Below are 25,743 nucleotides of genomic sequence, written 5' to 3'. Positions count from 1 at the left end.
GGAAATCGGTGTCTACTCTTAAATGTTGCATTAGTAAGTCCTTTTAGATAAGACTAAGAAACCATCAACTTTTCATATTAAAGAAGGGGTTGGAGAAGTACTGATGGAGCCTCTTAGCATGGCTACTGCAATACAGGTTTATTGAACTGGATTAAATACATGGAAAACAGTGATAACTTGATAAGTAAATCCTTTGTGGGAACCAAGCTTGTAAGAAAATTATCCTAGGAGATGTTGTAATTTCCTCAATAGCATAGGAAGGAGGAAATAAGGATGTGTAGTCCTCTCAGGTACAAGCTTGTTCAAAAGCTAGCCTGGGATAAAAATAAGAAAAGGACCATATTCTTGGGATTCAAATGTAGACAGTGCAGAGATGTGCACATGCAAATGTCTAAGGAGGCATCATCCTGGTTGTTGTTTCACTGGCCAAGAATTATTCTGAGAGAGCTGCAAAGTTCCTCCAGGGCAGGTGGAAAAATTTCAGAGCCACCTCATCTTGCTTGGAGGAAAAGAAGTTAGAGGAAGAAAAGGAACAAGGAGAACAATCAGAGAGAACAGGCGGCTCTTTCCCCACTCTACTTGCAGCAGGTGGAGAAGGAAGAATTTCATAAGACTAGGAGCAAATGTCTCTGTCTTGCTACTTTTGGTAAGAAAGTTCTTAATGATGATACCATTGGGACACATCCTTGTTATTAGTAGAATTAACAGATATGTCTCATTTCTTCAAGTAGAATGTAAAGGATGGAGACAAAGACTTTCTTTCTTTTCCTAGAGGAGATGCTTAAAGGACTTCTGCTAAATGGACATGGAAAGAATCAGAAACACATCCACATGGGCAAACATACAGTGAACCCTTCGTTGCATCCACAGCTGCCACACATACAGCAATGAGAGTACTGGGCTATGATCCAAGGACACCTCAATTCTCATTATCAGCTGTGAACATGGCTTCTTGGAGCTTTCAGCCTCATAAAACAGGAATAAAATATTCCTACTCTTCCTCATGGGGTTGTTATATGAATTAAAAGAAATAATACATATAAAAACACACTGAAAATGGCAGAGAGAGAGAAATAAAAGCTGAGGCATTATGACATCATTATACCCCTAATGTATGAAACTATATAGTATGTAACTGGTTAAAATAATCAGAGCTATAAAAATGAATGGGCTTGAACTAGACTGTTTCAGATACAAAACATGAATCTCCAAAATGCATGTTTTAGATTCAAAGGACAAGGAACCAAAGAATAAAATGAGGTCCTTGGCTTCCTACCAGACAAGAAAGGGTATGAACACATTTCTAAGATCCTCCAGTTCATCTGTGGAAAAACATTTGAGGGTTTCTGTAATTCTTAAGTCTTTCCTCAGATAAACAAATGAGGTGCTTAAGTAATCATTAATTCATTTATAAAAGGAAATGACTATTTTTCCCCAAATTTACACTCTTCCTGTTAAAGTCTTTAGATAATTTAAACTGAAAGGGAGAAAAGAAAAAGAAAAAGTAGCATAGTAAATACAAAACAGTGTTTTATAAGGAACATATCCATCATATAAAGTGACTAACATGTTTTTAAAAATTCAAAATAATTTTCAATATGTTGAAAGATAAATCTTTTTCTTGTTAAGATACTGGTTTTTATTGATCTTGGTGAATGATTTCAAAATAAGCATATCATTATGTACTTTAAAAGAAGGCAACTTATCATATAACAGAGACAAAATCAGAAGAGAAAGGGCTCTAAAGGTTTCTGTAATTAGAATTATGAATTATAAATGAGTCTTAAAACCTGTCATGTCCTTGGACTCCAGCAAGGTTTCTCACAACCTTTGCCAAGATCCTTGGGGCTATGGAGTTAGGGGTCTAGTCGCTCAAGTTAATGAAATCAATGACGAGGCTTTAGAGACTCCTTAGTACTATGGTCAGTATCACTCATCAACTGTATCCAACTTAGATTTCTTTTGATGACCCATCCCTTGGTACAACAGTTTTCATCTCTAGGCTCACAACAACCCACCTATTCATAGTTTTGGGGCAGGTAAATCTCAGCAGGGTCTTACTATAGTAGGGTAGATACAACAGCGTTTGTGAATTAGTGATACAATCAATAAGAACCTCGAAGACTGCACTCAACTATGACATCTGGGAATTTTCCCACATATGGGGGAAAAAATATGAGATTCCCACTAATGGTACTGCTTTGTACAAATTGTGTGTGTGTGTGTGTGTGTGTGAGAGAGAGAGAGAGAGAGAGAACTTATTGAGACTTCTCAAAGGCAATTACTAATCCTGTTTCTAATATGTCACTGATTCGCTTATTCCTGTTAAGGCACTATATAAAGTTAATTGTGATCACATGTTCCTTGATTTTTTGTTCAGTATATATATTGTTAGTCTTCAATAAAATAATGGCATTCCAGGTGATCTATTTTTCCCTAAGCCTGTTTTTCTAATTTCCCCTCATTTATGGTGTTCATCACTAACCAGGAGAGGCTCCAGCAGAAATGGGTAATAGGATGTAGGAATGTATCTGTAGGTCTGTTCCTGTGATAAATACTAATGCAGTCACATGACATCTATCCAGTTAGAGACCCAAGCAGTTATCACTGAGGTTTGGCTTTAGTATTTAAAAGTATCTGGTGCATTCCTCCCAAAGAAGTGGCCAATTCTATGGTTTCCTGAGAATATCCCACACGCATGCCTAGTTCCTTCAAACAAGTAGAGTAAAAACAATTCTCACATACTCATGTGATGAGATCATCAAGAAAATCCTTTATATTTCTTTAGAGATGACAATATGCATCATGTACTTAAGGGCTGTACCTACTAAAGCATATGCATTTTACTGACTAGAGTCCCTGTGTCATAAGACAAAGGCCACCCTAGCCTGGGGAGTCTGTCAGGGTAGATTAAACTTTAAGTACCCCACACATTATCCTACATACACACTCATCACTCCATCTGACTCAAGAGGGAGGACGGCATTTCTGAGGTGTTTCCCAAACGATGGCCATTCTAAGTCATCCAGAAGCACCCAGCCACTCCCAAAGAATCTGAGTAAATCTCTCTACTGACTCCCTATGTCCCTACCTCCCTTCATTTACTTCCTTCTTTGTATGCTGAAAGCACTTGCAAACCAGCACTTACCACAGTGTGGTCTCTGGTCTTTTGTAGGACAGTACTCTGCTGTACTGAGCTATTTGAGGGCAATGACTATGTTTTATTTATCACTGGGTCCCCAGGGCCTAGCCCAAAGAAAGGCTCAAAATATGCCTGTTAAATAAAACTAAATTGATTATCAGAATTGAGTGTAGTAAGGACATAAACGAAGATGTGGCTGGTTGCTTTCAAAGATATATCATCCATATGTGTAAAAAAAATCATAGAGCAGTTTGGTAAATGAAGGTGAATGCATACACACTTTTCACTACCATGGTATTCAGCATTACAAAAGACAGTAAACAAACAAAAAGTCCCAAGAAAAATAGAAACATCAATTTACATTCATCTTCAGGAGCAAAGTGTCAAGACGTAAATGAACAAATTCAGAGGGAAAAAAAACCTACTGTATTATCTATCCTGCTCCAAAAATAAACTCCCTTTTAACCAGCGCATTAGTGGAGACACTAGAGTATATTACCATATATTACTGCTTGAAGCAACTGAACATGAGGCTGGACCCCTCCCCACCATTATCCAACTCTTTTTTTTTGTTCCCTTCTCCAATTAGTTGATATGCTGAGACCATGTAAACTTTTAAAATTAGTGTAAGTCAAATAATTAGAGAAAAAAACTGTCAACAAAAAAACCAAAAAGACTCTATGTAATATATCACAAGTATGAATAATATTCCATTACAATTACCTCCCTAACAGTAGTAATATAATCTAAGATGACCTAACTTTCTTACAGCAAATAACAGTCAATGATTTTATAAAGCTAAGTAAACTCTTATGCTTACAGACACTGACAGAATATCCTTACTTGGTTTCAATACCAGAGAGCCAATAAGAGAAGCCCTACTAAATTTAGACTCTGAGCTGATTTCATCAGTAACCTGTCCTGACAGAGGTCTCTGTGGATGGAAGAGAGGAGGCACAGGGACAACACACGAGGCTGGGATCAACCTATTTAACAGGCACAAATATGCGGCCAAAAATGGTCACAAAGAACACTCTGATGGGCTCAGGAATGACGGCCATCAGGGTGGGGCCCGGAGCACCTGCACCACAGGTCCCAGGGCCATCTGATGGCTACAACCGTGTGAATCCCAGAGTGTACTCTAAATACCAGCTCCTTCCACACAGCCATCACGTAACCAGAATTGCAAATGTGACTACAATATCATTAGCCAAATTCAGAAGCTCTCCTGGAAGAACAAAATACCAGTGACTTGATCCAAGACAAAGCTTGCACCAATTTGTTGAAGCACAAATTGAAACTGAATCAAATCCTGATCATTTTCTCTTTTTTTTAAAGCAAGTCAAGAAAATATCTCAATTTTCCATCTAAAAATGGTTTAATTCAAATGACATTTTATTAAAATACTCAAATGCTCAGGAAAATAACAGCTCTCAGTGACAGACAGTGACAGTCCAGGATATAGTGACAGTCCAGGCAGTGCCAGCCCTACATGCAGACTGTATCTAGCATTTGCCCCAAGTCAGGTGTCTGCTCGGCTAGTGGAGGGGTGGGGAGGAGGGAGGGAAGGTGCACAAGGAGAAAAGGGCAGGCTGCACTAGCCTTGTGAGGATGGGAGTCAAGGCAGGCGCTCAGTCTGCCAAGCAGCAAGGATGACCCAGCATTGGACTCAGTGACTTTGCTGCTTAGCTCCAGCCTAGGGCAGAGGATCAGGACACAGAAAATTAATGTCACAAAGAAGTCTCAAAGGAGGCTTGAGGTGAGGAGTGAGGGAGAGGAAAAGAAGGAAAAGATGCACTTTCTCCCACTCCACCCTACTCCTCCCTCCTCATTTCCTTTTCTTCCCCTCTAAGTCCCCTATCTTCTCTATCACCTCCACTAATGTATCTAAAGTTGCTAAAGCTTTTAGAGATTTTTAGCACCATGCTGTCCATTCACCCTCATCACTACCTTACAAAAGATTTAGTGAATTAGTTTGAGCTAGTACTAAAGCAAAAAAAAAAAAAAAAAAAAAAGTTCCCTATCACCTCCCCTGAAGCTCTATAACTTTTATAAAGCAATTGAATTAAAATATGAAATATTTATAAGCTGAACCAATCTGATATTACATGTGGTTCAACCTTCTCACTCCACCATGGAAAATCTACAATTATTCATTTCAAAATAGATTTAGGTGAGCAACAGATTGCTGAATTATTATAGGTAGTATTCACATTCATTGATAGCCCACTCTCCATTTATATAGCTTACCTTTTTACTTGAAAGTTAAAGGTTGTTTGTCACAAGAAATAAATGAAAACCAGATACACATATAATTACATGACCCAGATTTAATGTTCAAAGAAAATTTTCATGAGGTTATATTCTTGGGATAAAATAACAGGAGATAACGGTGAGTCATTTTCATTGTTTTGCAACTTACTACAAACATATTTCCAAGTGTTCTATTTTCTCACACCATCTTTCCTTTAAAGAGCTTTTAAAAATGCCTACAGGGAAGCAAATTAGATGTTATATAAAGGCAGAAAATACTGAGTAAAACACAACACCAATGTGAGGCAATCTTTCAGCTCTTCATGAATTAAAGAAAAGCTGGTGTTAGTTTTAATATTGAGCTGGAGGGAGATCTCTTAGCTGGAAAATTTTAAAAACAGAAATAGGAAATAATGCAATAGGAAAAAAATTCAAAATGGGAACCACCAGGATTGGAGCGTAAGTCTTCAGGAAAGAGAGTAAGAAATGATGTTGACATTTTAAATCATTTTAAATATGAGAAAGTATTTCCTGTATGTTTTTCCTGGGCCTACTGCTAAAATAAAATCCCACACAGTAAACTAAAAAAATTAAAATAAACATTGAAGAAAAACATTACCTAAAAAATCTGACTACTCATAAGTAAGAGGAATATAAGTCACTTAAGTCAATAATACTTGGCTTTGTTCCTATCCTAATAGCACTGTCCTAGCTGCCTTAAATATTTTCTAGAACAATGAAGGGTATAAATAAATAATTTCATAAATAAATAAATAGAAGGATAGCTTCCTCCTGCTAAAGACTAAAGTCACAGATTAAATTATGAACAAGGAAACTTCCAAGGACGTTTTGGATAATTTAACCTCATTTTTGTTGGTTTGGGGTAAAATGTACTGCAAGCTCTAGGCTGCAGCACAAAAGTACTTAAACTTGTACTTGTTAAACTCAGATTTCTAGGCTATACTCAGAGGTACTGATTTAGAAGGTCATCTGCTTTTTTTCAGCAGCTCCCCAGGAAATTATAAAAGCCTAGAGTCTATAGTTTATACCTTGAGAAAACTGCTACCTAAAATAAAAGACCTGTTTCTCTACTATGGAGATTAACTTCCTTTTTTTTTTCTAGCAAGAAACATATTTCAGAGCAGAAAGGAAACTTTAAATCTACTTCATTCTTCTGAACCATCAATCCTGTAATTTTAGGCAGCCAGTAAGTTATCCTAATGGTAATTATGTGTATCTGTTTAATAGTGATCAAAATTGCTTCTACAGGTTTTTTGTGTTTTTAAATCAAGCCACACTTGATGGCAGTGTAGCTACAAAGGCTGTAAATGTATACCAATGCTTTAAGATCACCATATATGAATCCTTTACAAACGTCCCTTAAAATTTTGTTGAATTTGCTTTATGAGAAATTTCAAAGATCTGCAAAGATTATGTATATTGCTTATAAATACATTTACTACAGTATCTAAAAATTACAATTTGTTCTTATTTCATTTGCTACCAAAAACTCTCCAAGTGTATTTCAGCATAGGAAGTTCCTCACGGTTTCCTTTAACATTTAAGACTCATGCCTGGGGATTTTCTCTGTGAGCCTTTTCCTTATCCCCTTCCTTCCTATGTCTCTTTTTCTTGATAACCAACCTTGTTTCCCTTATCCAAATGCACATATACCCACTTTGTGGGTAAGATACACATTTTTGTCTTTGCCCCTTAGCAGTTGCAAATTGCAGTTCATTCATCTCCAAAATAAGTATTTCTGAGGGAAAACCATGTGTTAGACATTGTGAAGAAACAGACAATTTCACAATTACAATACAAACGGGTATGTGTTATCAACAAAGTGACTGCTAATAACAGAAACTGTTTTTGGTTTCTTTTTTGGCAGCAAGTTAAAAATAAAATATTAGAGAGCTCAAGAATGCACAGCAAGAACAGCACAGTAATATTTGGGTATGTAGAGATCTGAAGTTGCATAAGTTGCAATACAAGTTGTTTCTGAAAGTAACTTTTAGAGACATTTCAGTAGATCAACAATATATATGCCTCGTACATCATTATCGTAGTCTAAGTCAGCTTTTCTCTATCTTGAATTGAAGGGCAAAGGAGTGGTTAGCTAGCACCCACTACTGACCTCATAAATCACAAGACTTCATGTCTGAGACCTAGGCACAGATTTGTGAGTGAGGCAACGCCTAAGTTCTGGCCAACCTTACTGTCTTCCTCGTGGGAAAAATGATCCCAGGGAAAGAGATGTCAATCATACTCAAAGTTAGTTCTCTAGGAGTATTCTGATCAAATCCAGACCTGGTGAAGGGAGAATATTTACACTGGTGGGTGTTGGACTCAGACAACATCTGAAAGTGACTACTGGGGGCTTTTGAAATTCTAACTGCACTGTATAAAATCTTTATACTTGACCCTCTGGGAAAAAGAGCAATGTTGACTTCTTCATACCTATTCTGACTCATGAAATTTCACACAAATACATTTCAGTGGTATTTTCTAATACCATTTTCATGTTGAAGCCAAAGGGAAAGAAGAAATCTCTTATCTATTTGTTTACTGGAAGGAAACATTCCGTTTCCAAAGGAGGACTGCTTATTTCTTTCATAAATACTCAGACCTAAGAATGGATTAATTTACTAGCAGCATATTTTTTGTTTTGTTTTGTTTTAGAGACAGGGTCTCACTGTGTCACCTAGGCTCTTGTGCAGTGGCACAATCATAGCTCACCACAGCCTCGAACTCCTGGGCTCAAGCGATCCTCCCATTTTGGCCTCCCAAAGTGCTAGGATTACAGGCATAAGTCACCACACCTGGCCTAGCAGCACATTTTTTAAAACATCCTCCTATTTTGTCATTGAAGTCAAATATTTTTATTTTTTAAACAAGTTTAACTCAATATATATTCCCTGCAGACCTACCTCATACCAAGTAGAGGCAACTACAGGCATTCGACAAAGAACAAAATGCAGTCCTGTCCTCAAGGACTCTCAGCACCTTCTGGGCTAGAAGGAGTCAGACATCCTAAGACGGCGTGGCAAGTTTCATTTTGGAGGATGAGCACAGTGTTTCAGGAACACCATGGAGCCTGGGAGGCTGGGGAATGCTTCCCAGAGCAGGTGGCGGGTGAGCCAGATTTTAAAGTGTGAGCAAGATTTTCCCACAAATGAAAAGAAGGGGAAAGATCTCAGCAAAGGAACCATGAAAAAAGCTATGGGATACAAAAGGGAAAGAGTCTTTAGGGAACAAAGATTATTTTGTGGGTCTGAGGTATAAGGGAGAGAGATGTGGAGGGTGGAATTGAGACTAATAAGGACCTCATTAGTCTATGAAAAGAGTTTGAAGTTTATCCTGTAGTGAGAACAACGTGGAGCCCTGGAGATTTTAAAGGAGGAGTGTTGTAAGAACCAATTGGTGTTTTCAGGAGGCAAGTGTGATGGCAGATGGGATGACAGAGAAGAGGCTAGGAGCCAGTGAGATGCATTACGAAGCTCAAGCAAGAGACCTTTCCAATACGTGTCCACGTGGCTGTGCTTGTGCTCCCGGATGCTCATAAACACTTTTCCCAATATGTTCTTTAGTTATATCTGAGCTTTTCCCCCTTTAATTACATGCCAATAGCAATATATACTTTTTCCTACCCAAAATATAGCAGCTGTGGTTCATAAAATCACATTCCACGTGACAGACTGTAAACATTTAGGTAAACACTTAAAAGAATATGTCTTACCTGAACAAAGCTGTTCCACTTTTGTGTAGTTTAAAGATACTATGTCATTAACCCATGCAATGATGTCATGTCTGCTCATAGTCTCTTGGGTTATCGAGGTAGAATACACATTGACCGCCATTCCCCAACTAGAAAAAAAACAAAGAAGTTTCTTTACCAACAAGGAAATTAACTCAGAAACACAAAAGATACCCATTCGAGGTCAAGATCCTGGCAGGACTCCAGGGCACGTAAAAGTCCTGCTCTGGCTAAGCCCTTTAGCATCTTTTTCTATTTTACATATTTGCATTAAAATTGTTAAATTTCACATATTTTTCATGCAGTACCATTTTATATCTCTCCAACTAAATCCAAATGTTCTTCAGGTTCCGAGATTCCTAATTTATAACACAATTTAGAGTCTCCCTTTTGACTGTAAGTCTACGTGTGATATTAAAAAGTTACCAGGTTTGTAGCAGTATACACCAGAGTAATCTGCTAGTTTCATACACTACAAAGACTTGGAAACGTTAGTGTTTTGGGGTTTGGCCATTCTAGTAGGTGTGCAGTGATAAAGGATTCTTTTTTTAATATTTAAACCCGGATGAAACTTTGCAATTTTACCTAGTTTGTGGAATATATATATATTGATATATTGTATATGTATGTACATGTATATATTGTAGCTATGTATTAACTTCTATTTTGGAAACTTTCAAATACATGTAAAAGGAGAGAGAAGATAATAACAAACCAGTTATTCTCTGGTTTGTTACTCCAGAGAATAACCAGTTAGGTTTACCCCTTGGATTCAAGAATTATCAATACTTGACCATCTTGTTTGATTTATACTCCTATCAACTCCCCTTGTGTCAATCCCATCCTAGCCTACCAAGCCAGATTATTTTGGAGTAAGTGCCAATCATCACATAATTTCACCTATAAGTGTTTTAGTGTGTCTCTGAAAAATAATTTTTTTAAAAAACACAATATTATCACACCTAAAAATAAAAATAATTACTTATATCAAATATGCATTTCAATATATTATAATACAAATTTAACTTCAGATTGCTTGAATCTGGATTCATATAAGGTTCATACGTTATGATTCTTTGATATGTTCTTTAAATTTCTTTATAAAATTTCTTCTCTATTTCTAATCTTTCCTTGCAATTAAAAAAAAGTTGTTGTTGAAGGAACTCGGTTGTCTGATAGTTTCCACATTCTGGATTTTTCTCATTGTATCACACTGCTGTGGTTTAACATGTTCCTCTGCCCTCTGCATACCTATAGACTGATAATTCCATCTAGAGCCTTGATCTTATTCAAGTTCTAATGGGATGGGGATTTGATGCCATCTAGCACAACTCTGGGCTTTGACACCTAATCCTCCATCAATACACTGCCTGGTAATGCAAAAGCTTTCCATTACTGCCTGAAGAAGAAACCAATAGAACAGCCCATCAGCTGCCAAAGGTTATGCCAGTATATGACAATTACATCAAACAGACTACTTCATGCCATGTTTGTTTGAACTTCCATTAGAAGGCAGATAACTATTACCTCTGACTGCCTGCTTCCATGATATTTTTAGCTCTGATATTTGCCTAAATCCAATAATTCACTAAAACTTCAAAGTGATATTCTATTATTCATCCCTGATTTATTAGCTGGAATAATTCTACAAAGAGAAATTTCCCTCTGAGGTACTCTGAGATACAGGTCATCGAGGAAAGGCAGGAGAGGTGCCTAACTCTTTTTCTCTATTTGCCAGTTTTCAAAGTGATGAGTAGTTCCCTAATATCCTCCAAACATGACCAACGAAGTTTTTGTTCTTATATTTTGAAGTATAATTATGAATCCACAGACTTAAACATATTTGATATGTTTCAATCCATTGAAATTATACCTTTATTGATAAAAGCTTGCAAGAGCTTATTTAAGCTAGCTTCTAAGTTCTTTTGACACAGTCTTAGTGGTCTTTGATAATCTTCTTCTTTTCCAATATGACGAGATGTTCCAAGCCCAACTTGTATATTTCTTGCCTCAGACCTAAAACCAGTAATTTCTCCAAGGGCTCCTGATTCCTTTTAGTGAAAAATGGTATTTAGAGATATAGAAGTAATATTTTTAAACATGACTAGATATAATAGCAAAATCTATAGTATATAGGTTTTAGACAAAAATCTATATTTTATGAAATAGTTGTGCTTGGAGTTCCTATTTATTATGTTCATGAAAGCAATAAAAATCTGCTTTCTACTTTAAAGTGCTAAATGAAGGTTTTATTTAGAAATAAATGTAAAAATAAATATCTATCCCTCCATTCCCAGAAGCACCCTTTTCTCTAAATTGTCTTCTCGTAAAGATCTGAAAAGTCTCACAGCATTGGAATCTCAGATAGTGTGACCATAATTACTGCTTTCTACACTATTATTAAAGGTTTTTTACTTTTTGGTTAATAACTTCCACTGTTTTCTTTAGTCTATCATTTATTAAATGAAACCATTTGCTTTTTAAATGTAGTCAATTTTTAAAATCACCTATGTGAATTATGTATAATCTTAGGGTAAATAATACAAAATTTAAAATATTTTGGACTGATGAAATGATCATATACTGGCATAACTTTTGGCAGCTGATGGGCTTTTCTAGCGATTTCTTCTTCAGGCAGTAATGGAAAGCTTCTGCATTACCGGGCAATGTACTGATGGAGGATGTGGTGTCGAGGCCCAGGGTTATGCTAGATGGCACCAAACCAAATTGAGACGAAATTTTTAATCAAGATGATTTTAAAAAAATCTAAATGCAAAGCAGAAAAGACACAAACAGATCTGTGTTTTAGAAAAATAACCCATATGCAAGTGAGTAAAAACGTTCTGTGATTACATAAGAGAAAGTAATATACAATAGAAGTACAGGTAGAAGAGTAATGACAACTTTTTAAAAATCCATATAAACAAGGAAGCAAGTCATTTGCTGCAGTTTGTCAATAAATCACACTTTCCTCCAGGTCTTTGTTGATAACATTCACTTAAGGACAACAATTGTCCTTTCATAATGTAAACAGACATTCAGCTCACAAAGGTAAGTCAAGGCACTATTTGCCTTCAAGCAGTTCATTAAGATGATCAGATAAACAATGAAAACAGCACCAGATCTGAGCTTTAGAAAAATTCTGGGTACTTAGTTACCAGGCATACCACTCAAATCTCCACCATTGCTAGCCAACACAGCTGTAGTCCCCACAAGCCCTGTGGCAGGGGCTACCATGTGTTAAGGGACCTGTGGGATATCTAGTTTAGAAGACAGATTAAGAATAAGTGAACCAACGAAGGTGAGAAATTTTTCACCATTTCCTAAAATAAAATAATAACACATTAAATGAGTAGACTTCAATACCTACTTCAAATTAATAGCAATGAAGTCAATATAGTTAATTTCTATTTAACACCCCTGCTGATGGGAATATTCTTATAATCGATCTTCCTCTTCCCAAATTTCAGCAAGGTACTTCTAAACGCACTTCACTCTGTGGCTGTCTTTGCTCCCATTGTTTGCCCCCAACCCAAACAAGCCAGCTTTTCCGATTTTAGGCCTGAGAGTTCTGAGTACTTCCCAAAGACTCAGTCAAGAAAGATAAATGGTTATGAAAGGTAAGGTCATACTAACTATTACAGAACAAGGAGCAACTCACTGTGCGGGGTTTATTCTCATGTTTGGATCTTCAGCATGTCTTTTACATGGAAACAACAGTTTATTCTTAGGTGACTTGCCACATGGCCTCTGGGACACAAGCATCTCTCTGTCCCATCCTTGCAAAGGAGAAAGTCAAAGCACTGTCTCCCACTTTGTGGCTTTCAATTGGAATCTCAACCGGATCACTGTGTTGTTTAAGATCTGGTCAGTGCAGGCCGGGCGCGGTGGCTCATGCCTGTAATCTCAGCACTTTGGGAGGCCAAGGCAGGTGGATCACCTGAAGTCCAAAGTTCGAGACCAGCCTGGCCAACATGGCGAAACCCTGTCTCTACTAAAAATACAAAAATTAGCCAGGTTTGGTGGCATGCACCTGTAGTCCCAGCTACTAGGGAGGCTGAGGCAGGAGAATCGCTTGAACCCGGTAGGCAGAGTTTGCAGTGAGTTGAGATTGGGCCACTGCACTCCAGCCTGGGTGACAGAGTGAAACTCCGTCTCAAAAAAAAATAAATCAATAAAAATAAAGATCTGGTCAGTGCAACAGCACAGCAAGTAGGAGATAAGGGAGGAACACTTTCCTAGCACTGCAGTCCCTGGGTCACCATACTTTAATATTGTATTTAAATTTTATTTTAAAACAAATTTGCATTTATTGCCCCTACTTGAAAATAAACTAATAATCACAATATAGTTACACACTTTTTACACGAATATTAGAATATCTTTCTTGGAAGGTGGAAATACGCTTTTTTTTTTTTTGAGACAGAGTCCTACTCTGTCGCCCAGGCTGCAGTGCAGCAGTGCGACCTTGGCTCACCGCAACGTCTACCTCCCTGGTTCAAGCAATTCCCCTGCCTCAGCCTCCCAAATAGCTGGGATTGCAGGCACATGCCACCACACCCAGCTAATTTTTTTGGTATTTTTAGTACAGACGGGGTTTCACCATGTTGGCCAGACTGGTCTGGAACTCCTGACCTCAGGCAATCTGCCCACCTTGGCCTCCCAAAGTGCTGGGATTACAGGCGTGAGCCACCACACCCAGCCGGTTTTTTGTTTTGTTTTGCAAACAGAAGAGAGAAAAACACACAGAAAAAACAAAAATCCCTTCAGACCTCTAGCAGGCAAAGTCACGATTCTAGCTTGTCTGTGGATAGTGACCACTGATACACATGACTTTAGAAAAAGGACAGCCTCTGGCTGAGGGCCAATGTGTAGATTTTGCTATTTGGCAGTGGTGTTGGGTGGAGAGGTACAGCAAGGTTATGCTTTGCAGTAGTGATTGAATCAGACACATTAGACACTGTATTTCTGCTTACTAAAATAAATGGAGTTTTATGTGAGTCAATGAGACCTGAGTTTTAGCCTACTGAGCAAAATATGAATTCTACCACCTTTACCAGTTCTGCACCCAAAACTTAACTACAAAATATTCAACAATTTTGTTCAAGAACAAATTTGGCAAGGTTTGTGAATTATTCCAGAGAAGTGGCTCTTCCAAATTAAGCAAAAATGTGCTAGCTGGCATTAATGAGTGTTAACTGAAATTATTTCCTATGTAATTCATTTTGTCTCTCTGCCCTGCCCCACCCCTTGCAAACATACTATCAGCCATACTTCAGGGGAGGGGGCTGCCTGTCCTCATTTTCTCTTTTCACACTTTCACTGATCACTCATTTTGGAGGACAAAACAGTATATATACATATATGTATATTTTTTCCAGCAGGGTTCATGATAAGCCAATTGTTGTCCCGGGATCTGGCTCTGGTCCCATTTGAGGTGTGTGGCTATAAGGAAAAGGGTTTAATGTGGAACCTATTTTGATTTTTTTTTTTTTTTTTTTTTTTGAGATGAGGTTTTGCTCTGTTGTTCAGGCTGGAGTGCAGTCCAGGCTGGAATGCAGTGGTGAGATCTTGGCTCACAACCTCTGCCTCCTGGGCCCAAGCAATCCTACTGTATCAGCATCCCTGAGTAGCTGGGACCACAGGTGTGAACCATCACGCCGGCCAAATTTTTTTTTTTTTTTTTTTTTTAAAGAGACAGGGTCTCACTCAGCTGTCCAGGCTGGAGTGCAGTGGTGCCATCATAGCTTACTGCAGGCTCAATCTCCTGGGCTAAAGCGATCCTCTCAGCTCAGCCTCTCAAGTAGCTGCGACTACAGGCGTGTACCACCACTCCCGGCTTACTTTTCATTTTTTTGTAGAGACAGGGGTCTCTCTACAGTGAGCCATCATAGCTCACTGCAGGCTCAATCTCCTGGGCTCAAAAAGTAATCTTTCCATCTTGGGCTCCCAAAGTGCTAGGATTACAGGCGTGAGCCATAGTACCCAGCCTGACTTTTTTGTTTTTATATCATCTAAAGTCTGAGTTTACCAAACTTCCCAAATTCAGGCAAACTCATCTGCAGAAGAACAGCCTCCATAAGTGGTTGACTGCTATCTGCTGCTCTGCAAGGAGACCTCGTTTGGCCTGGATTTACTTACACCAAACCCACTTGGAGGCTGAGCCTTTAAAGGGCCTTTTGGATTTAAGCTACCTTCTTCTCCTTCTTTTTTTTTTTTTAAGTTACCTTCTTTATGTCACTCCTTAAAGGAGTCCACATTCAACTGGAAACTTCATGTTCAACATAAAATGTTCTGAGGCCGGGCGCGGTGGCTCACGCCTGTAATCCCAGCACTTTGGGAGGCCGAGGTGGGCGGATCACGAGGTCAGGAGATCGAGACCATCCTGGCTAACATGGTAAAACCCCATCTCTACTAAAAATACAAAAAAAATTAGCTGGGCATGGTGGCAGGCGCCTGTAGTCCCAGCTACTCAGGAGGCTGAGGCAGGAGAATGGCGTGAACCCAGGAGGCGGAGCTTGCAGTGAGTCGAGATCACGCCACTGCACTCCAGCCTGGGCAACAGACTGAGACTCCGTCTCAAAAAAAAAAAAAAAAAGTTCTGAAAGTTCAGCCCACCGCATGTCAATGTACTCTGTTCACACATGTTGCAGCGACAACCATACCCATATGTGTGATATGTGTGACTGTCTTTCTTTTCTCTCATAACAAGCTCTATTTTCAACATGTTCTCCCATCACTGGGGAAAGTAATCCACTACCAACAGTTTAGGGTAAATACATGCAGTGCATTCTTCACCCAGTTTCACATAAATGAAACAACGAGCAGACTAGATGAGAGATATAAAGAAAAAGTATATTTTCCTTTCACCTAAGAAACTTATTTCTTTGGGCTTGAGCATATAATGATTTCTGAATTTCTTATAACCCAAGCGGTTTATTAAGGTAATGGTTAGAAATATCGATGCTTCCTTGGAAATTAAGTCCAACTGACCAAGTGTTTGAGATCCTTTCAAAGTGTTTCCACACATGCCAACAGGGGAGAAGGACCTGTGATCCAAAAGAATGGCTTTCTTTGCCAGTCACTGGACTTTCGTTCAGTCCAGGTCAAGGCTACACTGTCAGCTCTCATTTCACAGAGTTGTTCCCTGGTTAAAGGTTTTAGGATTGTCAAAGTTGGCCTGTTCCAGCGTAGCAGGTAAAGTGAGGTGCATTATTTCAAATGCACTTGTAAAGAAGGCATTTTACTTAGAAGAATTTTGTGTTATTCTAACAGAAATAGCCATTTTGTAAACATTTCTAAGTATCTGCAAATATTATGAGAATTTAAAAAGAGATTTATCAATCACCAATATTTTCTTCTCTTAGAAGTGGCATCTTTCTAAAATAACCTGCAAATTGTACATTCATGCCCACAGATTAAATACTTAGCCAAAGGAAGAAACCTCAAAAGTTTTTCTCAAAGACTACTTCTGCATTAGAATATATGTTATCCTCCCGAGGGGAATGAAGAAATTCAGTCCCATCACAGACATCCCCCAAACGTCTTTTCCTCTGAAAAGCCTTGTAAACACAGTTCCTGCCTGTGTGCCTCCTTCCCAGCATCCTCACCACAAAAGGCTGATGTTAAATCTCCCACAGCCTCCCCTAATAATGAACTGGGCTTCCACAGGGAGGGACAGTGTAAATGTGTCTCCTGAACCAGAAACATCCCGCTTTTCATCTGCGCATAATTCATTCTCTAGGCTCAATACCTCGAGAGGCAGGATTTAAACATTTCACCCAAGGAAAGAATATCACCAGATCATTCTAGATTCATCACTTTCTCTTCATTTGTGACCTGCAATGTGGGGCACAGAGAAAGTATTTGAGGAGGGAGATCAGGATGGAGCAAAGAGGGAGTCAAAGAGGGTGTCTCTGAAAGACAAACCTTGACAGGATAAAATCTCCTGGAGAGAGATTACAGGAACTATGGAGTTTCGCCTAAAACTGGGTATTAAAGCTTCTGTTTAACTTGTGGACTAACTGCCGTATGCATGGATTCTAGGGCTGGAATGGGAATTTAAGAAGTCATTTATTGTCTCCAGGTAATAGCACACATAAGCTGCTGTGGGCAGACCTGCACGTATTTTATTTTTACGGGGCTCTATGACTGTGATGGGATTAGACAGACAATGCAAGACCAACTCCTCCAGGCACAGACCCTCCCTGCAGCCAGGCCTCTCCATGTGGCAGGGGTGTGAGCACGGAACTGACTTCACACAAGGATGATGAAGAAACATCAGGACACTGTCCATATGACAACATACACATACTTTATTAAAATATAGACACTGAAATATACTATTTTTTTCTCTCAAAATTAGGCATTGATGGTTTAGAACTAGTGAAGAAAACCAATGTAAGAATCTTGAAAACTATGCTGTTTAGAGGAAGATGAGATAAATGTGAGTTTTATCAGGGTTGAGGTGCCTGCTCTCTACTGCAGGCTTTTCCAGGCTGCCTATCATTCCAATATGAATGTGCTCTTCATTATCAGTCACTGCTTAATGATAATGCTTTTAATGTGCATACAAAGTTCCATTTAGTCTGACAATCAGAACTCCTAACGACAGCTAATAACTGCCACCTCCGAGAGAGAATGAACAGAAAAATAATACTCTTTTTCAGGGTGCCCATCTCTTTTACCATTAATGATTACTTTTCAAAACATGGAGATTAAGCTCTTTCTTGCCATATCACGAAGTATTCTACAAACGATTTAAAAAAAAAACAACAGAATATCATTAAAACGCAGATGTCTCCAACTGCCTACAATAGGACATTCCATAAGTCACCTTGAAAATCAACTCAATTTTTAACAGCCTCATTGTTATTTATCTGCATTAACCTCATCCACTACTATTCATTAGGCAGCTCCTTGCACACAGAGCTTAGTTTGGCTAGCCACCCTATGGTAACTAAACAAAAAAGACAAACTTTCAAAACAGCATATACGGGTGGATTTTTGTTTTGTTTTCTAAACTCAGACTTAACAAGTCAATAGCTACAGCCCTGAAATGACTTGGAAATTTGGCTCTTATCCAGGGTATGACGAAATTTTGGAATTCTAAAAAAGTTCTTTGTGGCATTCATAATGTCCATGGATGTGAATGAAACTTGACATGTACAATGACAGAGTAAAAGGCTAACCCTTCCCTGCCCCACATAGACATACGCTTCTTCATATGGTCAGAAATGCAGCTGATTATATTTGCCTAAATGTCCATCTGTTTCTAGCAGTGGGTGGCTTCATCCATGCTCTGAAAATAATTTCAATGACCCAGAGCTCATTCCCATGCCACAGGGCTTGGCTGGTCTCCTCAGGGCACCAACTTTTCTCAGTACCCCCTCCCCCGCCAACTCAGCTCCCAGCACATGCACTCCTTCTTGACCATATGCCTTCTGTTTACTTTCCCAGCCCTACTTGGCCTCGTTCCCTCTTACCCTGACCTTAGCTCTTTCCCATGATCCCAAGTCTTTTCCAGTCATGCCCACGCTGCCCCCAACCAGCAGGGCCCTGGGTCAACCTTTCGGGACATGGGTGCTGCTGGTACCATAGTGGGTGGTCATGCTCAGTTGTTAGTCCACTGCATAAAATCAGGTGCATGCAATATAGCAGAAGCGTATGCGGTCATCAAACAATCATGCTGCCACTAGGCAAAGTCCTGTGGTGCACTCATTTTGTAGGAGTGGTCCCCACCTCCTGGTTCTGAGCTCTCTTGTACTCTTGGTGGTGCTAGTTCCTTGTCAGGTACTTCAGTGTCTGCTTTTTCTAAACCTTCTCATAATAAGAAAAAAATGACAGACCACAGCCTCAAGTTTCATCCTTAGGGATAACTGGGGCTCAAGACCTCATGCAACGGAAGAGCAGCTTGTTCCAGCACTTGGCAAGGTTGGCTGCATCTCATGCTTCAGGTTTGGCTCAAATGTCAACTCCCCAGTGAGCCCTCCATGCCCACTTCTGAAATAGCCGCTTCCAGTTACTCCCACATCTCTCTACTCTGCCCTCGGTGATACTAACACCATTGGTAATTATCTTGTTTGTTTACCATCTGTCCACTCCTCTTGCCCCCAGGATGTAAGCTCTATGAAGGCAGAAACTTTATAGAATATGTTTTGTTTACAGCTTTATCTCCTGTGTCTGGAACTGTGTGTGGCACACAGTAGGTACACAATAAATAAATGCTGAATGAATGCAAACAAAGTTGTGCCAAATCATACAAAAGGCAATTATTAATATGTGCCCCTAGTGCTATGTGAGATGGCTAGGAACAGACTAGGGTTGAGTGAATTAAAGGACCCTGTCTTCTAGGTATTTTTTTTTTTTAAAGGTGAGTAAAGGACCCTGTCTTCTAGGTATTTTTTTTTAAAGGTGAGTAGGGAAATGTCTGGAACACAGATACCAAAAGCTCCCTAGCTGCCCTGCAGCTTAATGAGAGCTCTGTTCTAGGCATCAGGGGCAGCAGCTTCTAGTTTCAGAACTATCAACCAGTTGGATAAATGTGAGCACATGTGTCTCAACTCTTTGGGATCTCCTTTTCTTCACTAGTAAAGAAGGGGAACTAGATTAGAAGTTACAATAACTAATATTTATTGAAAACTTTCCACATGCCTAATGAAAGAGTAAAACAGGAATTTTCTCATTTAATCTTTGCAACAATGCCATGTGATCCCTGCTGCTTTTATGTTATATAGGAAAAGATACAGACTCAGAGAGGTTTAGTGACTTGTCTAGTCACAATTATTAAGCGGAATAGCAGGGATTTGGACCTAGGACGAATTCCAGGATTCTTGCTTTTAATTAAGACTCTCCCTGCTCTTGTGTTTATGTCATGAGATTAAGCAGGAAGAAAAAATAATTCCAAGTGAGGACACAATTGTGGTCTTTAATAAAGCCATTTTGTCTTTTTAAATTCTACTAAGATCTCATTTTACATTTTCACTTTTACCAAGATGATTTTAAGTTTCTGTGAAGAAAAGCTTAAAATGTAGAGATTTGGGTGGGTAGTTACTCAGTTTATCGCTGGGAATGAATTTTTGGCTGGCAAATCTGCCAGCTGTAACATATAAGCTATGTTAATATCGTAGGAATCATCACATCGTACATTTCTAGTTACTACAGATTTGGGGTTCAAGCCTCTCAATTTGCTTCTTGTGGTAAATTAGTCAAAATGGACAGAGACCATGTACATTATACTGCTTATAATTTTTCAAAGCTAATGAAAGACTTCAGATTGGTATCTTGACTATGTGTTTAGAAAAATCTATTCCTTAAAAAAAATAGACAAGCCTCTCAGTATTCTACTCTTAGAGATTGGTGCCTATCCAAAGGTCTCTATTTACATTATGGTAAAATTGATTTTTAAACTCATGAGAACATTTTGAAATGAAAATGGAAAATGAAGTACCAATAAAATTAAGCTTATTAACAGGACGAGCAAAGTACAGGCCAGTGGCAAAAAATATTCCAGTGAATCTGACTCCAAAAGACATCCTTATGCCCCCAGCTATATTTGTGCTTATATACTCTTCTTAATTATTTCCATAGTAGACTCTGACACAGAAACAAAATTGAAAACTTCAAATTGGGAAATAGCACAACATTAAACTTAACTCCTTGGGTTCAGTTGGCAAGGTACTGATCTGTTTCTACATCAAACCCATGCTCCAACCCCAAAGAAGAAACTGCGAATTACATACAAGACAGGATCTCTCTTGCACTTTATGAGGAGTAGCAAATGGAAATTTTGGTCATTGCTACAGCTGAGCTAAGATAAACGATGTTCAGCTAAGTTGGTGGAGCAGTGGGGAAATACTATCAAAACTAGGAGCATTATTTCACTACCAGCTCCCTAGGGCATCGTCCCCAAAACTTCTTTTCCCGTGTGAAATGATTCTCTCATTTCAGCCAGAGAATGGACTTCCCCATATCTTCTTAAAATTCCATCCCAGGATCAGAGTTCATCCTTCTTTTCCCTTCCCTATTCTTCTGGTACTCTTGTTTGGGCAATCAGGTACCATCATTGTATATATCGTATATGGAACAGAAGAAGAATTTTTTAAATCAATAAACATCTCTACTTATTTACTGGAATAAAGAATGAACTGACAGACTTTTGCATTAGAAGTACCTAGCAGCCCCTGACAAAAATCAGTTTACACACACACACACATACACACACACAGACACACACACGCACACACTCCTCGCAGTATCTCTCTGCTCTCCTTCTCTACTACCTTGTCACAGGTCATACGTAAAGTTACAACATTTCTAGCATCAGTGTAATATCACTACGATTTTCAAAGGGAAGTACAGAAACTGAGCATTCCAGTAAAAAGCAGATAAAAATTGTGCCATGTTTGAACCAAATCAGGTATAGAAATAACAGAGGGCATGGTGGCTCATGCCTGTAATCCTAGTGCTTTGGGAGGCTGAGGTGGGTGGATCACCTGAGGTCAGGAGTTCAAGACCAGCCTGGCCAACGTGGAGAAACCCCATCTCTACTAAAAATACAAAAATGAGCCAGATGTGTTGGCACATGTCTGTAATCCCAGTTACTTGGGAGGCTGAGGCAGGAGAATACCTTGAACCAGGGGGGTGGAGGATGCAGTGAGCTAAGATCGCGCCATTGCACACCAGCCTGGGAAACAAAACTCTGTCTCAAAACAAAACAAACAAACAAACAAAAAAAACAGAGGGGCAGATACATGGTAAGACCATGGGTTTGGGAAGGACAGTGGAAGCAGGGAAGCTTTTTGAACTGCAGTCTCCTCTTTAGATTCTGCAGTGCTATGCTATGAGGACTTACAGGAGCAAAAGACAAAATTTTTAATACAGTATACTGCAGTAGTTTAACAAATGTTAGGGATAGGGGTCACTACTGAATTGAGAATGTTTTGTTAAACTTGGGATAAAGACAGAACAATAACAATTAGTTAATAAGCATTCAAAGATAATTAAGAAAAAGGAAATTACCACAAGACCTAGTAAACTTTTTGACTAAATAACTAGAGATGTTACTATAGGCAAAAATGTCTAAATAAGAAGTGTCAGTGGATGAAGTAGTTCTAGAGTAGATACATGTGTTAAAAGTTACCCAGTATTTGAGCCAATTTGAACAGATGAAATTTAAAAATTTGGTAAAGTGCCTCCCCATTCTGCCTCCATACCGAGTTTCTAGGTTCCTAGGGTTAGAGACTTTAAAAACATTTTTAAGGAAAAAAAGGTTTGAGTTCAGCAATTGAGTAAGAATTATAAGTTTTCTTTTCTTTTTTTGGCTTTCCAAACCTAAACCAAAAACCTGACAATCACACTGGTTGATTCAATGTCTCAAAGACCTATTTTACTTTATATTATTTCAGCTTTAGCTATTGTTACAATAATAAGCATAATAAACATTTAATATCACAAATATATTAATGGTTCATTATGTATATTTATATATGTATACATGCTACAAAGGATTAATTATTTAAAGTTAAAATATTTCATTAAAGTTGGATGAGGCAAAGTAACAACAAACTTAAAGTAGGATGCTAGTAAAAATAAAAATCTACAATTTTTTTAAGATGTCAAAGTCCTATTGTTTATTCAAAAAGCCAGATTTTTCTATTAAAAAAATCTGTCCATTTTCACTAATGCAGAAAATACAGTTAAAAAATGAAATTAAAATTTCCACTGTTCCATCACCCAGTTATAACACTCATATTCATATTTTCCTAAACATCTTTTTTTTTTTTTTTTTCTGAGACAGAGTCTTGCTGCGTCACCCAGGCTGCAGTGCAGTTGCATGATCTTGGCTCACTGCAACTTCTGCCTCCTGGATTTAAGTGATTCTCCTGCCCCAGCCTCCCCAGTAGGTAGGATTACAGGCTCGCGCCACCACACCTGGCTAATTTTTGTATTCTTAGTAGAGACAAGGTTTCACCATGTTGGCCAGGCTGGCTGGTCTTGAACTGCTAACCTCATAATCCGCCCACCTCGGCGTACCAAAGTGCTAGGATTACAGGAGTGAGCCACCACATCTGGCCCTAAACATCTTTTATGTGTGTCTGGTGAGGGGTACATGTGTATGTGTTTCACACATACAGTTATTTATAAAAATAGGTTCATATGTGTACACACATACACACACACACACACAGAGAGAGAGAGAGAATTGAATAGTGTCCCCGCAAGATTCATATCCACCTGGAACCTCAGATTATAAGTTTATTTGGAAAAAGGTCTTTGCAGATATAATTAGTTAAAGTGAGGATATACTGGATTAAGGTGGGCCCTAAATCTAATGACTGGTTCCTTAAAAGACGACCACGTAAAAAACACAGATGAAGAAGGCCGGGTGATAATGAAAGGCAGAGATGGGCGTGATGAAGCTGCGAACCAAGGAGTACATGGGGGCCAAAAGAAGCCGGAAGAGACAAGGAAGGGTCTCCCAGAGCTGTTGGAGGGAGCATGGCCTTACTAACACCTTGGTTTTAGACTTCTAGCCTCCCGCATCACAACTGTGAGAGGATCAATTTTAAGCCACCCGGTTTGTGGTAATTTGTTACGGGAGCCCTGGAAAACTAATATAATCCATATAAACGTTTGTAATAATCATCTTGCTTCTGTTAACATTTGTACATTTGTGAACTTTTTTCATATTTTCTTCACATGTAATATTTGCATAATACTTAACTGTATAGGTATACCACAGTATACTAGGTTTCAGTATTTTATTTTAACATCCTTAATTTCAAGAACTTCGACTTCGGTCATTTCCCCTCTTTGGTTCATTATTATTTCAAGCCAATAGAACTGACGGTCACTTCATTGTGAACTATGACCAAATCATCTCTGTCTTACATAAAAAGATTCTCCAATGTCTTCACGTGATTTTGCAGGGGCTTAGTTGTTTGCTAGTTAGAGTCCTAAAAGCCAAATGGACATCATCATCTGGGCTCCCTTGTTAACAGGAAAAAAAGCAAGTAATCATCTTATTAAAAAAAAGAAACAAACAAACAAAAAAACCCCACATATCCTCGGCCATCGTAAACTAAGGGAATCACAGGATGTCCTCTCTATTAGTATTTGGCTTCCGTTCATGGCACATCCTCAAATCAAAAAGAACACTTGCAACTCTCAAGGGATCCTTGAGTGGCTGTGGTCCACTCAGTCCCAACGAGAACACAGAGAATCATCTGACTGCTGCCATCATGGAGGCAGCGACTCACCTGAAATTCGGCCTGAACCTTTTGGCAATAAAATGAATAAATGTTAAATGAAATAAGTGGCACCCACGAAATCTAGTAATAGGCCTAGGACATTTGTGAAATCATTAGTGAACTTATACTTCACATTTTTGGATTTTGAAACATATGTAGTTAAGAAACTGGCTTTTAGCTGGAAAAATTTCTGAACAGATTCTGGGAGCCAAGGATCCTCATCTCCTCCAAAACGAGGTCCCTCAGTCGATCCTTTTAGGCAAACCTATGACCTTACTAAGCTTTTGTTTCCCAGTCTCTAAATTTTACTTGAGACAATTTCTTCTTAGGGAGTTAGAGAAGTCAGGAGCGAAACAACAGCAAAACTGCCAAATTAGATGGAATGGGAATGGAACAAGGTCAAGTTTGGGGATCTTCACCACGTAATTTTTTAAAAGGGGGGTATCCAATGCTTTGGCTATTCTTGGCAAAATTTTGGAAGCATGCAAATGGCTCCTTGTTACATTTGTTTTTCCTCCCTCTTTTTATTTACTTGGTTTTTAAAATGTTTATTTTAGGTCTGGGGGTACATGTGAAGGTTTGTTATATAGGTAAATTCATGTCATGGGGGTTTGCTGTACAGATTATTTCGTCACCCAGGTATTAAGCCCAGTAACCATTAGTTATTTTTTCTGCTCCTCTCTCTCCTCCTACCTTCTCCTCTCAAGTAGACCCCAATGTCTGTTGTTCTCTTCTTTGTGTTCATTAGTTCTCATCATTTAGCTGCCACTTGTAAGTGAGAACATATGGTATCCTTGTTACAATTAAAGAAAAAAATTTTTCTATGCACATTTTCCTCTTAAATTTAATAGGGGAATCTAGCAAGAAGGGGACACACAATACAAAGAAAAGAATATCTTAATTATAGGGTTCTTCTCCACAGAACTAGAAGAGCATCTCCTATCTACCAAGACTACCTCCCAAATGTAACATGTTCATATAAAACTTCTAAGGTAGATTCAGTGTTTTTTTTTTTTTTCTCAGCTAAAATAATTATTCTGTCACTATTTTACCCTCTATTTACATATTAAATACTGTTTTTTTATTTTTATTTTATTTTTTATGAGATGGAGTCTCGCTCTGTTGCCTAGCCTGGAGTGCAGTGGCGTGATCTTGGCTCACTGCAACCTTCACCTCCTGGGTTCAAGTGATTCTCCTGCCTCAGCCTAACAGGTAGCTGGGATTACAGGTAAGTGCCACCACTCCCAGCTATTTTTTGTATTTTTAGTAGAGATGGGGTTTCACCATGTTGGCCAGGCTGATCTCAAACTCCTGACCTCAAGTGACCCACCCACCTCAGCCTC

General features: G+C 38.7%; 1 protein-coding gene across 4 annotated transcripts in view; it reads right to left on the bottom strand.

Annotated features, from left to right (window-relative positions):
- MAPRE2 (microtubule associated protein RP/EB family member 2) overlaps nt 1–25,743 on the bottom strand; it is a 162,903-nt gene that overhangs the window by 63,613 nt on the left and 73,547 nt on the right. For 3 of the 4 annotated variants that reach the window (XM_054537547.2, XM_054537546.2, NM_001133488.1), the window contains 1 exon segment: nt 9,132–9,259. The exons of the other annotated variant lie outside the window; for it this stretch is intronic. In XM_054537547.2, coding sequence (XP_054393522.1) covers nt 9,132–9,252 — 121 coding nt within the window. In that variant the 5' untranslated portion in view covers nt 9,253–9,259. 4 annotated transcript variants of the gene reach the window in all.

Source organism: Pongo abelii, chromosome 17 (genome assembly GCF_028885655.2).
Source record: "Pongo abelii isolate AG06213 chromosome 17, NHGRI_mPonAbe1-v2.0_pri, whole genome shotgun sequence".
NCBI lineage: Eukaryota > Metazoa > Chordata > Mammalia > Primates > Hominidae > Pongo > Pongo abelii.
This window is presented reverse-complemented; position numbering and strand designations above follow the sequence as displayed.